The sequence below is a fragment of the Oncorhynchus mykiss genome, chromosome 5 (assembly GCF_057628025.1).
Source record: "Oncorhynchus mykiss isolate SJ-2025 chromosome 5, ASM5762802v1, whole genome shotgun sequence".
In the NCBI taxonomy this organism is placed as follows: Eukaryota; Metazoa; Chordata; class Actinopteri; order Salmoniformes; family Salmonidae; genus Oncorhynchus; species Oncorhynchus mykiss.
In genome coordinates, this window is record NC_143026.1 from 59948934 (window position 1) to 59966718 (window position 17785).

The 17785-nt window shown below is 42.4% G+C and overlaps 1 protein-coding gene and 1 pseudogene across 1 annotated transcript; both read right to left on the minus strand.

The window, feature by feature from the left end:
- Nucleotides 1–62: 62 nt before the first annotated feature.
- LOC118964716 (gamma-interferon-inducible lysosomal thiol reductase-like) lies at nt 63–2550 on the minus strand (annotated as a pseudogene).
- Nucleotides 2285–15910, minus strand: LOC110524144 (phosphatidylinositol 3-kinase regulatory subunit gamma). Its single transcript, XM_021603517.3, has 13 exons — nt 15822–15910; nt 13494–13634; nt 12995–13196; nt 12250–12329; nt 10676–10781; nt 10429–10527; nt 10065–10245; nt 9542–9667; nt 9300–9442; nt 8983–9159; nt 8808–8879; nt 8508–8705; nt 2285–6619 (listed from the first exon to the last, which is right to left on the minus strand). Exons 2-13 carry the CDS (start codon nt 13615–13617, stop codon nt 6427–6429), a joined length of 1701 nt encoding a protein of 566 aa, XP_021459192.3. The 5' UTR covers nt 13618–13634; nt 15822–15910; the 3' UTR covers nt 2285–6426.
- Between the last annotated feature and the right edge of the window lie 1875 nt (nt 15911–17785).

Sequence of the window (17785 nt, forward strand, 5' to 3'; positions counted from 1 at the left end):
AGTTAATCAGGGAAGCTGGTACTTATATTGTAACAAAATATTTCAAAACATGACTGTTGGTTTCAGTACAAACGCGTGTCTAGTTTCTTCTGTGCCCCAGTACAGACAGGGGGCTTACCTCCCCGTGGACAAATATGGGTGGTCATTACATTTTAGCTCAGCCCATGACCAAGTACATGTTGACCACAGTTTATGACTTTAAATGTAATTCATATTAAACCTCAAACAAGGACCAGTAACCCCCCTGCTACTCACCTTGTACATTTTGCAGATCAAGTTGAAAAGCGAAGATATTGCTTTGTCCTGAAAGTCATCTGTGTATTCCTGCAAAGCAGCAAAGGAGGAGGAAGTGGAATGTCAATGTACAGGCTTGACATCGGCACAGTGTTTAATTGCATGACCGGCTGGCTATACACTTAAGAGTTTTAAGTAGCACTGTATCCTGTCAAAAAAATATTACTCGGTAACCCCATTGTTGATAAACAGTAGATACTCACCCCTGGTTGTACTATAGCCATGTTATCTACATTGTGCACCTAGTTTCAGTCCCGGCACGGTCTTCTTACCCCATTAATAGTCACCCAGGGGACGTGTGTTTTTGCCGGACTGAGAGCTTTGGTCTTCAGGGCGTTCTCATGCATCAGTTTGAAGCCGAGCTCTCCCTACTCACAGGACGTTACACTGTCCCACATCATGGAGGGGACGTGCAGCTGTAAGCACTAGATGAGAACAGAATGCAACCAGAGCCCTTGATGTAAACAAGTGCACAAATGCATTTTGAATGACGAAAAATGCAACAGCTAAAACATTAAGTTAAAAACAGTACAATACTCACAGGTTGGGCAGCATCAAGAACGTTAGCTGCAGATTCCATGCAGTAAATGACTGGGAATGCTGAGTACCGACCCACTGAATGTAGAAAATATGCCTAAGTGGAAGGTATTAAATCATGAATGAACAATATTTCAGGTTACAAGCAGTTTGCTATTTGATTGGCAGGCGCACCTCAATCATGTTACCATGAAACTCTGGTTCTCCATGTTGACAGGTGAAGGGAGAAATCCCTGAGGGAAGCTCCCGTGAAAGAACACCAGGAACAAGACTGCAGCATTAACACAACACAAGATTCACTTCTGTGATTACGGTTGATTTCTCTAATGTTCTTATTCACTCAGTAGTCTAACTGAACACGGATCCATCAAAAGGCCTAAATGGAGGTACAACCTGAACTTCACTTTTTAAAATGTGCCCTACTGAACCTGACCCAGTGCTCTCCACTTCGAGAAGAGGCCTACCTGTGCATTGCCGTAGGGCACCGATTTGACGTCCATGATGTCGTGGAGCATGGCCCAGGTGGGGAAGAGCTGCTGGGTGAGGAAGGCCCTGCAGCCTGGACACAAGCTCTCATAGTACAGGGTCACCTACACTCGGGGTACCGCCAAGTTGGGCCTGGTGGCATTGAGCTCTAGACACTGCTTCTGAACCTAGACAGGATCCATGAACACGTGTGATACATGTTCAGGGAAAGCACGTGTCGTGGAATCATTCTAATCAAAAGGAGAGACTTACATTTCTTCAAAAACAAGTCCACTTTAATATTTAATTACTGCAGTAATGGAGCTTGTCAACTAGCCCCCCCATTGGTGATTCGTTGAGAGCCCAACCAGCAGGACAATACCACAGCATTTTATAGCAAAGTCCCTCCTCCTGGATGTTCATGGCAAACAGATGTATGGAATGGGTCGCAAGGATAAAATGTGTATGAAAGATACTAATAATTGACAGCAAACAGTACATGCTGTAAAAACTGTGTAATGTGTCAATGTGTGAAAACCAGAGTCTGGCCCCCAGCTCCATATTGGAGCCACCCCGGATTGGGGTGGCATTTACCTGAGAATGAATATTGTGGGAACCAAAACAACTTCCAACCCCCAGTTACATGTTGAATGTTTAGAAATCATAGTAAAATGGAGGGCTTTGAAATTCTCATGAAGACACATTTAAGGGATAACTTGAACCGAAACAAAACAGCTTGTTGGCGTCACATTCTCATTGACATTTGGCTTCAGTCACATGCCCTCACGAAATGTAGGTCCTCTGGTGCTCAATTTCAAAAGCATGACTCATTCAATCATGGACAAGGAACTCTTTGAACATCAATTTAAACTGAACCCACAATCCTGTAAAACAATGTTTGGGAATATGGGATATACACTGACATTTACATATATTGCAGGAGAATGTCTTAATGCTTGGTGATATTACACACAAAAAGGACATTTGATGTAGTAGAAAATGACATTTTAATCATTCAACTGCGACAGATGAAATACTTCAAGCCAGAATCAAGAGAAAAAAAATCTTGAATAGATTTGATAAAACAAACCTAAACTGAGCCCAGCAGTCATTATAATAATGTCTCAGTGCAGTTATTCAAACTTGATGATCATCCTTGATGACCCATTCACAAGCCGGTTTGGGCTTCGACTTTCCTTGGGATTTCTTGAAAGTAGAGCAGAAGAAAGAGACAAATACGGGTGCAAACGTCATGTTGCTTACAGGTACTGAAGCCAAAGCCCTTCCTTGACACTTATCTCAGACAACACTCTGACCAATTTGAAAAGCCAGTGGGTTGGAGCTCCTCCCACCAATGATTACGATCATCCTCAGGATGTGCTAACGAGATGGATTTTTGTGACCACTTGAGAAGCCAAACTCTCTCATTGGACATCCCACAGCAATTACAACAGCCATTTCATCTCTTCAACCACTTCTCTTTACGTAGAGACAAATTGGTTGGCAAAACAAAACAGAAGAACAAACATAAAACTTAGGCCAGAGTAAAATCCTTCTTAATTGATTGATTAATTATCTAATAGATAATTAATAACATACATACAGTCACAACATCAAAGCAGTACCTAAATAAAGCAGTCCATCATCAGTAGTAACTAACTTCACAGAAAATTGCCAAGACAACAGTGAGGAACATCATAGACCATCTGACCACATTTTGACAGTAGATATCACAATTCTCCAAACGTTTACACTCAATTGCCTTCTGAGCAAGGGATTACTTTTCTCAGAAAACTGTCGGTAAAAATGTCAACAAAAAGGTATTTTGACAACTATACTCTTTTTAACAAATGGTTAATTTAGTCCTATACAAAACTACCAGTCTAACAAATACAACATGAAAACATACCATTGTTTATGTGCAGCCAGAAAGTAATGCAATAACAATTTTACAGAGTTGGACTAATGTTGCTTACAGTCAATTTTAAAGTGCATTTTGCAATGTTTTGGGGGGGTTTTCCATGTTTCAAAGTACTTAACTCCAACTTATGTCAAGGTTGTATAAATTACAGTTTCACAAATGCAAAAGTTAAAAACCAAGCAGTCTTAAAAACATTTGAAAGTCAAGATACAACAAACACTACGACAGAATTTCATTCTAGATATGCTTTTGAGCAGACAAATAGATCGTTAGAAAACAGTCTTTTTAATCTATTTGCTTATTTAGAGATTGTAAACACATTAAATGTAAATGTAAAGAAGATCCAAAAAATTCATATTAGCTTCTTCAATGAAATCTGTTCAGGTTATGATGAACAAATAACAAAAACACTGAAACACAGACGGGTTTAACGGCCTTTCATAAAAACCCATTTCAAACAGACCCTTAAAAGTGCCTCTTCAATGATGCCATCCTTGTCTTACAATGAATGAGATGTCCACGATGAGGAGTGTTCCTGACCTATCATAGCCGGTTATTAAATGAGCATGTTCAAGTCCAATTGTAATAAAACTCCTGAAACATATTAATGTCTTTGTGGTGCATTTACAGTTCCAAATTATAAATATTGGCAAGGCAACCTCCCGACTCAAACCTCAAACATTTACCCACTCACACACTTTCTCTCACAAGCTGAAGAAGCTTTGGTGTTTTATGCTGCACTGTCATAACAGTCTGTGGGGCAATCAATGGACGATAGTCATAGTCTCCAATCAATGGACGATAGTCATAATCTCCAATCAATGGACGATAGTCATAATCTCCAATCAATGGACGATAGTCATAATCTCCAATATGGGCCCAAGCACACAGAAAAGGCCAGGGGAGATATATAACAATTCCTCTGAGCCTGGCTCACGTTGAAAAGACTGTCTACACGTTGGAGAACAAGCATGGTCTTACACTGCAAGTGCAATTTCAAAATCAACCGGAAACTTTTGGGGGATTGCTCTCTCTATTTACATACAGTACTCTCTCACATGCCCCCCCCCCAAAAAATGCAATCTCACAGTTTTCAAAGATCCTTTGACCTGAAGGGTAGCCTAACTGAGCAGGACTCTGGCTGAAATGCTATGTTCAGTAAATAGTACACAGACTATTCATCTGTCATCTCTCTCCAAAGAGACATTTTCTCCTAACTACCAGATACACATAAGAAACAAGTTTACCAGATTAACATAACACACAAAACAAACAATGTTGACCGTTATAAAACATACATTTTCACCAATCCCAACATGCTGGGCAATTGAATCACTCCTAATAGTGAGCAATAAAATGCACCAATGCAATGTCATCATACTATACAAGACATCGTCCACTTCTAGCACCAATAACCCCGTCACCCCTGCTTCTGGTTAGGTTAAGAACATGATAATAATACCATACAAGATCTCTAAATCAAGTGAGATTCTTGCGTGCAAAAGCTAATGATTTATGACCTTCTGTGTCCCTGCCGTTGGATTTCTACCTCAATACCTCCTCTAGTCTTGTTTAAAGGTCTGATTCATACACGACAAATGTGAGGGTTATCAATGTCGATAACGAGGCGTCATCAAGTGGTCTCCGAACTCGCTGCATAGTACTAATCAGTTTGTCAAAGTAGTTTGTTCGAAATCTAACAAGAATATCTTGTGTATGTTAGCATCACAAACAGATTTGGAAGCTTGTGTCCTGAGAAATAAGTGCATTCATAAAGTGTGTCAGGTAAGGTCCAATGAAGGAAAATGCGTTTTGAATCATTGAAATAGGCTACTTATACCTTAACGAGAGACTGACAAATACCTCAGTTCATACAGCATACATAACCTAATGTCAACAGAAAGAAACTCATCCCCCGACGAGATTTACCAATGATCGGCTCGAAAAATGTGAACATAAATCCATTTTCAACATGGACAATTCCAACACCACCATCATACACACACTAATGCAAGTTTCGTCTTCATAGTGTCTTTCCTTTAAATCAGCAACTGATTGAGACCTGGGAAACCAGAAGTGTGCACTCTGAGCAGGCAGTGGCAGTAGTGCCAGGTACAACTCTGAGGGAGTTGCCCATCTGCTCTAAGGCCATCAATAGTGAGGTCCGTTTCAGATTTCCAGTTTCACACACAGTGCTGTACAAAACACTTGGCATCTGATTGGGGCCAGGCATCCACACGGACTCTGATTTACAGAGAAATAATGGAAGACAGAGGATTAGAACAGAAGGCACTTTCACCACCAAGTGTTCCACCATGTTCTACTGTGAAAGGGCACATAGCATGAAAGGTTACAAAGAGAGCAGATAGAATGCTTTCTTTGTGTATGTGTGCTACCCAACACTGTGGATTTTGTGTTTGTATTAATATGTACTTGAAGTAAATAAATAAAACATTGACAGTTAATAATTACTGTTCTCCCTCAATTAGCCACAAAATCCCTAGTTTGAAAGCAACTGTTTTTCTGGAAGCTGTGCTGCGCCATTTTCCCCCAAAATCCTCCCCCTCCTGTGCAAGCCCCCTAGTAATTTGAGTTCCACCAATGAGCTTCAGCCCCTCGCCATGTCAGTAACAGCTAGCAAGTTGCAAATGAGCAAGACAGAAAGGAATGAAGTGGTGCACATAGACGTAGTACGCAATTTTGGCTTGTGAGCGCTTCTTTCAGAACTACTGGCTAAAAAGTAGTCAAAAGTACGGGAGAATCCCTTTAAGCATTTTACCACAGTGGACAATGTGAGCAAGGTTTAATGTAAACAGAAAAGCGCTGGCAGGTCTTTTTGTTCTCCGTGTCTTGAATATCAAACCCTCTCGCAAAAAGCCCCTCTTTAACTGTAGAAAAAAGTAACAGAAAAATAAAGAAATACATTTCAAAGTCGATTTCAAAAGAATCTACAGCAATTACTTTTAGAGATTGAAATATGTTTCTCCAAAAAACGGTGCAGTGCTGTAGAGATTTAACAAAAATAGAACACGTGAATGTGCTCTTCCATGTCAAAATCCACTCCGCCCTCCCCCTCCTCTCAAACCCAGCGCACAGAAAGCCGTTTGCTTTTTTGTTTTCTTGTATGGGAAAAGTGAGGGTTTGTGGTCTTTGTGAGTTCTGTGTGTTTCCTCTGTGTGTGCCAGGCCCTGTCCGGGTTATCTTGCGTCTCATCTGGGTTGCCGCTGGGTTAGGACAGGACATGCCAGAGTTACATTCAGCAAGTCATTGTGCTGGACCAGGGAGGTGTGTCTATAGTGAAGCACCAGCTCTCTCAGGGAGCTGTACAGGTCGTAGGGCTCGGCGAAGCCGTAGCCCGTGGAGGTCTTGAATATCACACAGTGCTTGATGTCCCCGTCCACACTGCATGTACAGATATGTGAAGTCAAGAACAGAACCTTTGGTTAGCCGAAACACAGCAGTAAAAGTGATATTTCACCCCAAAACCACAGTTTGTCAAATGTTTTTCAAGACCTCAGAAGTGGACTACTATCAAGATCTACACGCCATAAACATTCCTGCTACAGTGGTTCCTTACGCTGTGACGTGTTTGTGGTAGATGGTGGCAGATTGTGGTAAATTGCCTCGTTCTGTCATTGCGCCACACTATCATAAGGGGGAGGTAGAACGCTGGCTATCCTTTTGGTTTCTCTCCCTCCCCCCGCAAAAATAATTGCTTTATTTACCACAGTGTTTTCCAGACCTGAGCTATTTATTAATTTACTTATGAACTGTACTGGTTTATTTAGGCAACTAAATGTATGTTTAGGTTAGGCATATTTTGTAGGCTATTTGGCAGCGCAAAGCTTTTTGCAGCACTCATTCGCGGCTTTGAATCAAAATAAATAAATACCAATACCATGTTCTCCAATTCCATAGGTTTGGAAGAGCTGAATCAGTTGTGTTACTGCTTGCTGGAACAAAAGCCTGCACCCATAACGGCCCTTTGAGGATAAGATTGACCAACCATGTTTTTAGATGGTCCCGATATTTCCTATGCATTTGAGATTTTCAGCATCTCGGCAGGTGAGGCCGGAAAACATCTGATAAACCTGGCTAAACCCCATCCAACTGTCTAACCGTATTCCAACCCGAATCATTCTGTGTTCACTAAAGCCTTGTTCACACGGCAAGCCTTAATGCTCAAATCAGTTTTGTTTTTCAAATCTGTTTTGGAATACTGACTGTCAAACAGCAAGTTACAAGTGACCAAATTGCATTTGTGTGTGTTCATACAGCAGTCATTTGCTGACATGGCTATGCTAGATGTAATCCTAATGACGGGGTATGTGTGCAGTGGTGTAGGCTGATTGGTGGTGGTGCTCGTGCCTGCCATGGACGTCTCCCAGTTGCTTTGAATGTTCAAAATGATAGTGTAAGAAAACATGTCAAGCCTTAAAGGATAAGATGAACTTTCAAAACAAGTCCTTTTTGGCTAGCCACAGCAGTTAACTAGCTAGCTAGGTAGCTGTTTAGCTTTCTAGCACATTCACTGATTTGTTTGTAAACGATTAACAAGCTAGTTAGATACCACATGGTATTGTCAAACTGTCAACAGAGTAGCTAGCAAGCAATAATATATGCCAAATAACAGTCTAAAAACCACACAAGGGCAAATAAATTAGATTTGACCGTACAGACACAAGTCGCATGGCCAGGAATCAGATTGGTATCTGATTTTAAACCACCTACAAAGGTGGTTTGAAATGTGGTTTGAAATATTTGATTCCATGCGCTTTTTGGCTGTTCAGACTGCAAGGGGAAAAAAACGAATTGAAATCAGATATGCAATACAGATTGCAGAAAAAAATCAATAGTTACATATCGGATATGATTTTTGATGATATATCGTATCGTTTTGGCAATATCGCAATATTATGTTTGCGCTAGTTTTCTGTACCTGCACCAAAATGCCAGTATTCTTCCTTCATAGCCTGTTCTCCATCTTCTTTTTAAATAGGGACCCAATATGTTTTCAGCACTTTTATTTCCATGACTGAGCTAAACTTGTTTTCTCATGGCTCTCTCTTGCCACTCTGCAGAAGCAATATTTTGTAACATTGAATTGCAATAAAATCACAGTATTGAATCACAATACATATAGAATTGTGAGAATCGCAATACATATCGTATCAGCACTTATCGTAAATTCCCAGCCCTAATATGCAAAAAAAAAAATAGATTTGAGTCACTTCAAACTGCCAGTGTTAACAAGGCTTTGCAGACCCCAGGTCAGGCTAACGGGACTCACACTACAGAGCAGGCGTAGGAGCCCTTCTGGGACTGGCTGTCTCGGATCAGGAAAGTGCCGTCACCCTTTCCCCTCAGCAACTCCTCGGCTTGGCTGCGCGTGATGTCGCCCACGTACCAAGTGCGCTCGTCGAGGTGCGGCAGGTCTTCCTCCTCATCCACCAGAGAATACAGGCTGGGAGGTAGAGGGGAGGAAGGGCTGACATGGGGAGGAAACCAGTGTCAATACGATGCACGATGCGACATGATAATAAGTGGTAATACATTACAACTGGCTAATGGCCACATTGGTTTCACTCACTCTTCCATGTCATTTTTGATCCCCAGCCACTCGTTAATCTTCTTCTGTCTGGTGCCCTTCTGATTGAGCCACCTGGGACGTTAACACAAGCAAACTGTTGGACTGCCATGTTCCTAAATATTGGTGTGTGTGTGTGTGTGTGTGTGTGTGTGTGTGGTAGAAGGGTATAACTTACACCAGGTACTGGTCTCTAATCTTTTTCAGCTGCACGAGGTCCGTTTTCAGGCTACTCATCTTCTTATCGATCTCTCGGTTGTCCATTGCATGCTCCTTCAGGTCCTGCCCTAGCTTCCTCTTCCTGTCATGGATCTCAGTCACCTGCGACTTCAGCTTATCCCAATTACTTTGGATTCTGGGAGATGGAGCGGCAACATTGTTAGGTCCCCCACTTTAAAATCCTGATCACGACCAGCTTGATAGTCAATCAGAGGGCTAGTTCAAAGCCTGTATCACAACAGGAAAATCTTAGAGCAAGCAATGTATTGTGGATACCTCTCAGTATCTTTGCTGTTTCCCTCCCTGAGGAACTGGTCAATTTTCTCCTTGCTATAGCCTTCTTGGGTCTCGCACTGCTCCTCTGAGACCTTGATGGTCTCGTTGAAGGCCTCGATGGCCGTGCGGTTCATCTGTAACTCCTGAAGTACAGGGAAAACAGACGATATTGTGCTCATTTCAAATACTATGGAGCCCAGATCCAAATGGGACAGTGAAAAACATAAGTGTTGGATATGTACCTGAGAGGTGCGAGTATACTCTTCATACAAGACGTCATATTCCCGGCTCGTCTCCTGGCAGTGTTCGTGGTACACCTTCAGTTGCTCTCCTACTGCTTCCACGCTGTCCCCTTTCACCACCTGATCCTGGAAACAACAGAGACCACAAGTCACTAACTGACCACAGCACTTGAGATGTTGAGATAAAGTGCATTCAATATGGGCTCAGTGCATTTCAAACAGAGAACGGCAGCAAGCAAACTGTTCTCACCTAAACAGAATTGTTTGGGGACATTTCAGACAAGCTTAAGTGCTCTTGGGAATGCCATGGGTTATTTTCCTTCACGCAATGTGCCATAAGAAATGTAGGGCCTTCCAGAAAGCATCGGAGTGCTGTTCGAAGGCTACATTCCTTATCTCTTATAACATCTCTGTTTAAAAACCAAGGAGTCCCATTAAGATATGGCCCAGAAGCCAAACCAAGACTGAGTCCCTTCAGAACAGGATACAGAACACTATAATAATAATAACAGAATGAGCCTACCTGCTGATATTTGGAGATTGGGTACAGTAGCCGTGAGTCCAGCTTGGGGTTGTACTGGGCCAGTGACTCGTGGTGATAATACAGGATGAGTTCCACCACAGAAGCAAAGGTCAGCGGCTCAGAGAAGCCGTACTTGCCTCCTTGGTGGAAGATCTTGATCAGCTGGTTGTTTCCTCCTTTCCTAGAAAAGTCCCGAGACGTTGTGCAACATTACTGAGGTTCTGTGAAAGACTCAGGAAGCTATCCAAAGTGGTAAAATGCCATTGCACTTCAAATGAGTGACTAGGCAAGCTCAAACTTGGAGTGTATTTTAGGAGGGACAAAATAGTCACTTTTAGAAAGACTTCATTATTAATACCCTTACCTGAGAGTCAATGTATATTCTCCTTGCACCTTGCTTGAGGCATCTCGGACCAAGAAAGTGCCATCTGGTGTGTCTCTCATCTTGTCATTCACCTCATCTCTGGAAAAATGTATACAAATATATAGCATGATTATGTAATTAAAGATGGTTGAGTAAGACGAGTGACAATATTTTCTTCTTGAAACAGAAGATCGTGATTTCAACTGTAAATAACCAAGTGTGGATATCCATTATTTATACATTTTACCTGGAAATGTCTCCCCAGTACCACTCTGCATCAGCCATCTTGCTGCCATCCCCATTGACGACAGAAGATGCCATGGCTTTGGTTTTGGAAGGCTTGGAAGGTAGGGCTGTCAAAGAAATCAATAGGTGGTGGTGTTACAAATACAGTGGGACATCCAATCAAAACCTACCCAGGAGGCAAAGATGGGTTTTTAGTGTAATAACCTTATTAAAACCAAGTATAAGTTTATTTGTTATAATTAATTGGTATTAGATTTAAAATATGATCGAATTGCTCCTGCATTGTAATGTCATTAATGCATTTATTTTTAATAAATATTTATTTAATGTACAAGTGAATAGGCTGATTTACTTTTAAGTTTAAGTTTTGATCAATAAGGTAGCTTGTTAAGCTGTGGCCAATGGGAGAGTTGACCTGGTTAACAGGAAGCCTGGGAAAAGAGACGTTGAAAAAAGAGGGAGAGACATTGACAGAGAAATGTAACGACCTACTTCTAATCCCACTTCTGACACATATGTAATGAAACAGCAGGGAGCAGGTCTCGAACCCTCGACCTTCAAGCCCGAAGTCCGCGCGCTATAGACTCTACCGCAAAAGTATGCTCAGACGGCAGAGTCGATTTCCGCGCTTATAAACCCAGGGTCATTACACTATGAAAGACGATAAAAAAATAGAACAAAACCCATTTCTACCGAGTTTTGAAGGGACATACGGATTTGATTTGATAAGAGTTATTATTTTTTGTTAAGAAACACTTGGAGGCTGAAGCTACCGTCGCGTTGTGGAGGTATTTGACAGCTCTATGAAAGTAGACGATAAAAATAGAACAAAACCCATATCTACCGAGTTTTGAAGGGACATACGGATTTGATAAGAGTTTTTATTATTTTTGTGAAAAAACACTTGGAGGCTGAAGCTACCGTCGCGTCGTGGAGGTATTTGACAGCTCGAGGTTAGCCTAGAATAGTGCGAGACCTGGAGGGAATTGCTTGTGGAAGATTAACGAGTTCATGTTTCCATGGGATATCTGTTGCTGCTAAGGAGTACTGTCGGCATTGATAGCTGTGCTTGCTATGGATCTTGTGAGGACACCTGCTGGGAACTGCTATACTTCAGTGAGGAAATATCAACGAGTAGTGGGTAACTACAACGGTGGGGCGCTTCGGGACTTTATGTATGGCATAATGTTTTTGGAGCACCAACGCGCGACAACGACTCATTGGGGTTTATTCTTTTGATTTATTTTGATGTGGTACATTGAAAATGTGATAATACACATCTTTACCCTTATGTCTGTTGCATTGGTGGAGTCAATTACTGTTTCAGTTTAATTTAATGCATGGGAAAGCACATCCTTATATAACAACAAAAATCTATAATCATTCTATCTGAAGTTAATACTCTGTCATATCCTTAGCGAGTTTACAATAGGGATTCGTATTGGAGATGTCCTTCTCACCTAATACCCCATGCTGTTCAGATATTCTAAGGTAATATGGTGAGAGTCACATTCGAGCCTGGTGAGGGGGTTACATTAGTGAGTGTGCTAAATTGTTGTGAGCTTGTGTGTTTACCTGATGACATCTGGTCCAGCTCCCAGGCCCTCGCCACCAGCAGCCTCTCCAGCACCTGAACCTGATGACCTTCTTCTGACCTGGATGCAAATAAATACACTCATACGTAAGTCATTCAGAGTCATTCAGAGGACGGTTGCTGTTTGGGGATTTAGGCTGGGTTTCTGTACAGCACTTTGAGATATCAGCAAGGGCTATATAAATAAATTGGATTTGATTTTGATTTGACGGTGGAAAGAGAGTTGTTCAATGCGATACGGGGGTGGCGGGGTTCATATTTTACATTAGTACCAGATGGATGGGTGCCATAATAGGACTTCAGTTACTAACATGTGGGACATTGGAAAGGTGCTGAGGGGACGTATACTCTGCTGACTATAGAGAATAGTGTTATGGAACAGACAGGTGTTATGGCTTCAATCTCTTTCTGGCTCAATCTGAGGCCCATTCCTACAGCCAGAACTCTGTAGACTGACAACAGCATGCGCTCAAGAAGATGCTGGCACTGTTAATGCATTCTCTTCCTCTCTGTGTCTGTGGGCTGGCCAGTGTGTCTCTCTCCCTGTCTCGCTGGCACAACAAAGCCCTCGTGAAAGTGGCAGAGGGACCTGCCGTATATGAAGATGGCAGGTTTTTATCCTCTTTCAAGATTAGTCTAAATTTGAGTTTAAGTAAAAACAAATATTTTGTCTGAAAGTTTTATGACCAACATAGGTACAGTATTTTGTTTAAATGTGAAACTGACCCAGTGGTGAGCAGAAGAGGGCTGAAGAGGAATGCGAGGGTGTGGGGGTCCAGGCTGTTGTGGGCCGAGCTCTGGCCGTTGTGGGCCAAGCCCTGGCCCACTCGGTCCAGGTGTCTGAGTAGGTAATGCAGGCTCGGCAGGGGCACAGCCGGAGGCTCCAGAGCCTTCAGCAAACGCCTGCCTGTCTCCCCGACGGACAACTCTTGGATACAAGAAACAGCAAGGAGATTGAGTGACAATCTTAGTGCCTTGGCTGTGAGACACAATGGTAAGTAAGCAACATTATTTTCTATCCAATGCCAAATGAACATATTTTGCTTTGCATTTCTAAGGGATTCCAAAATATACACAATTATTTTGACAGTCCTGATAGTGTGCTTCAATGATGGCATTTAAATAGTTTTCCTTAGCTTTGTTGGCCACCAAGTAGAATATGCTCCTTGCATCAGTTCTTGACAAGATACATGAAGAAGCATGTGAGTGCTAAAGGTGCTGTTACCTTCTTCCTTTTGCAGGGTAGTCTTCAGGCGGGGATAGATGGACTTTGGGATGACGGGGGATGGCAGGTCCTGCAGGAATCCCATCAGGGCCTCTGAGAGAGCCTGGGTGTCGTACTGGCCCATCTCAGGCCCAGAGAGCTCTGTAAAAGACCACTTTAGTCGTTAATTCAGACACTGCAGAGTCCGTTTGTGTACATCGCTGGTTCTCCTGTTCTGTTGTAAGGTCTCCAGAGAGTGTTGTTGTGGTGTGGCAAGTGTTACTGGTGCGGCTAAGTGTGCTGTCTGGGAGACAGTGTCCAGACTCGTCCTACGACAGGTGACAGTGTCTGAGTGCCTAAAATAACGTCCTCCTTCTCTTCCACCGCTGCGACAGGCAGGCAGGCCAGACTGGCTGGGTGCTGTTTACTGCTCTGTCACGCCTCAGCTAGCAAACAACAGCTGTCTGAAAAGGCCTGCCTGGCTCGGCTGAAGTCTCTCGATCTGAGCAGATAGACTGTGGGGAAAGTGTCTGGCATGTGTGAGCACAAGGAGGGGAGAATCTGAGTTGTTCTATCTGTCTGTGTCATGTTAAAGGTATGTGTGGGTGGGTGGGTGGGGGGGTCTAGCTTACACCTGTTCTGTCTGCACATGCAGCAAGTCCCAGGTCACATGAACTCTAGGAACAGCCTCTCCACGTAAACAGATCTTACAAAACACACACTGTTCACTTTCTCCAGTCGAAACAAACGGTCATGCAATTATAGATATACACGTATATCAATCGGAACATGAACTTGTAGAGACAATTCTATTGCATTTAATGCAATCGTACTGCCAATTGTACTGAGTTCTTCTGAGGAAATCAGTCAATTGAAATAACTGGATTGGGCCCTAATCTATGGATTTCACATGACAGGGAATACAGATATGCATCTGTTGGTCACAGACACCTTTAAAAAAAATAAAAAAAATAAAAAAAAAATATAAAAAAAAGGTTAAGGTTGTGGATCAGGAAACCTCATGCAGCGCAACACCTCCTTCACATAGAGTTGATCAGGCTGTTGAATGTGGCCTGTGAAATGTTGTCCCACTCCTCTTCACTGGCTGTGTGAAGTTGCACAATGCCATACACGCTGCCATCTTCCCGGTACAGTTGAAACCGGGATTCATCCGTGAAGAGCACACTTCTTCAGCATGCCAGTGGCTATAGAAGGTGAGCATTTGCCCACCGAAGTCGGTTACGACGTTGAACTGTAGTCAGGTCAAGATCCTTGTGAGGACAACGAGCACGCAGATGAGCTTCCCTGAGACGGTTTCTGACCGTTTGTGCAGAAATTCTTTGGTTGTCTCAAGACGAGCCCGCAAATGAAGAAGCCAGATGTGGAGGTCCTGGGCTGACATGGTTACACGTGTTCTGCGATTGTGAGGCCGGTTGGACGTATTGCCAAATTCTCTAAAACAATGCTTATGGTAAAGAAATGAACATTCAATTATCTGGAAACAGCTCTGGTGGACATTCATGCAGTCATCATGCCAATTGCATGCTACCTCAAAACTTGAGAAATCTGTGGCCTTTTATTGTCCCCAACACAAGGTGCACTTGTGTAATGATCATGCTGTTTAATCAGCTTCTTGATGTGCCACACCTGTCAGGTGGATGGATTTTCTTGGCAAAGGAGAAATGCTCACTAACGAGGATGTAAACAAATTTCTGCACAACATTTTAGAGAAATATTATTTTTGTGAATATGGAAAATTTCTGGGATCTTTTATTTCAGCTCATGAAACATGGGACCAACACTTTACATGTTGCGTTTATATTTTTGTTCAGCATATATCAACCATTTTTTTTTACACTGTTTGGACTTAGGCGACCCGAAAAAGTATTTCAATGGGAGCACCCAAGTATTTCAACGGCAGGAAAATCCCTGGATTGTCTTTAGAGGGGAGAACAGCAGAGCCGGGTTTCTAAACAGGCTGGCCTATTTCTCTACACTAACACAGGCTGTGTTATTGGCCCACTGTTGAAATTGAGCAAAGATAAATAGAGCATGCAGTGGATCCTCCAGGAGTGGGAGTCACAAGGGCAGCATGGTAATAACCCTCGAGTTAAGTTGGAATTGAACCTATTTAACTGAACTCAATAGGCAAGGCTATAGTATGAACAGCAGCACAGATCACTGAAGTCACAGGGTTGGGAGTAAATCCCTTTTTATCCCATTGGAATGGATGACTCTATCCGACCATGGCAACAAACTATACCAACTTGTGTAGCTCAGCAAAAGATGAATGTAAGAACAGCGCATGCATGCGCAGACATAAGGTGTAAGAGAGGAAGTGGGTCTTACCGACATTCAGGCTCTGTCTCTGACTGCCAGCAGCCAAGGAGCCAGGTGGCCTATTCAGAGTCTCACACTCCAAACCTGCATGAGTTTCTCTCTCTCTCTCACACACACACACACACACACACACAAGTTAACTCACCCTTCTGAAATAGTCTCTTCTCTCCTGGCATGCCTGGATTAGTGGGTCAGTAACACATATATAAACATCCAAAATACATCACCCGGAGCTAAAAACACATGGGCGAGACGCTAACTGGAACACGGCGCGTTTCAACGCTAACCTGGCCTTTGACATGCTACCCAGAGGCCAAGGAGCCCCTTTTAGGAGTGCTAAGTCTGAAGGGTCTAAGACCAGATGGCGGGAGGAAAGGTTGACTGGTATTCAGGAGTAGAGGTGTGAGCGGAAAGGTGAATTCCTATCAAATCCCAAGCGTCTCACCTAGCTGATAAACACTTTCAAAAGTCACTGTTTCTATACCATAGGGATCGAAGTCGATCATGATAAAATCTAAAGAAATATATGTATACATATGTCATGTCATGCATAAAATATCCCCTACCAAAGCATTGGTTTACATGTAAGTATGGATAACTGATACATTCATGCCAAATTGAAAGCACTATGTGGCATATTTTCTGGGCAATGCTGCTATTTATCTTGGCAAATTCCCTGTAACACCCCAGAATCAAGTGTTCTGATATTACACAGCCATCTTACCTTTTCTCTCAATGGCCTCTACCAACGTCCCCAAAGTGAAGGGTGGGGGGTGGGGGGGGGGGGGGGGGGACATTTTCTGGAGGAGAAAACAGCTGGACAAACTCATGAGCTGAAGTCCCTGGAAGACAAATTGGATTTTTGCATTTTTGTTGCCATTATTTTACCAGGTAAGTTGACTGAGAACACATTCTCATTTACAGGAACAACCTGGGGATAGTTACAGGTGAGAGGTGAGGGATGAATGAGCTATTTGTAAGCTGGGATGATTAGGTGGCCATGATGGTATGAGGGATATATTTGCAATCTAGCCACAACACCAGGGTTAACACCCCTACAATAAGTGCCATGGGATCTTTAGTGACCACAAAGAGTCAGGACACCAATTTAACGTCCCCTCCAAAAGACCGCATCCTACACAGGGCAATGTCCCCAATCACTGCCCTGGGACATTGGAATATTTTTTGGACCAACCCTCTCCCTTGTAACTATTCCCCAGGTTGTTGCTGCAAATGAGAACGTGTTCTCAGTCAACTTACCTGGTAAAATAACGGATAAATAAAAATAAATGCTGCTGGATAGGCTTTGATGTTGTTTAAAATCAATGAAAACTAGCACTTGATGGTTTTTGCGACTGCACTTGAAGAAACTTACAATGTTCTTGAAGTTTTACGGATTGACTGTCCTTCATGTCTTAAAGCAATGATGGACTTTCGTTTCTCTTTGCTTATTTGAGCTGTTCTTGACATAATATGGACTTGGTCTTTTACCAAACAGGGCTATCTTTTATATACCACCCCTACCTTGTCACAACACAACTGATTGGCTCAAATGCATTAAGAAGGAAAGAAATTCCATAAATTGACTTTTAACAAGGCACACCTGTTAATTGCATTCCAGGTGACTACCTCATAAAGCTGGTTGAGAATGTGCAAAGCTGTCATCAAGGCAAAGGGTGGTTACATTCAAGAATCTCAAATATAAAATATATTTTAATTTGTTTAACACTTTTTTTGGTTACTACATGATTCCATATGTGTTATTTCACAGTTTTGATGTCTTCACTATTATTTTACAGTGTAGAAAATAGTAAAAATAAAGAAAAACCATTGAATGAGTAAGTGTGTCTGAACTTTTGACTGGAACTGTATGTATTTTAATCTAGCCTATTATAGGCCTATAATAAACTCTTCAATGAAGATGCGCTTATTATCCCAAATGGCCTTATATTGCATAGCCTATTTGAAGGTCA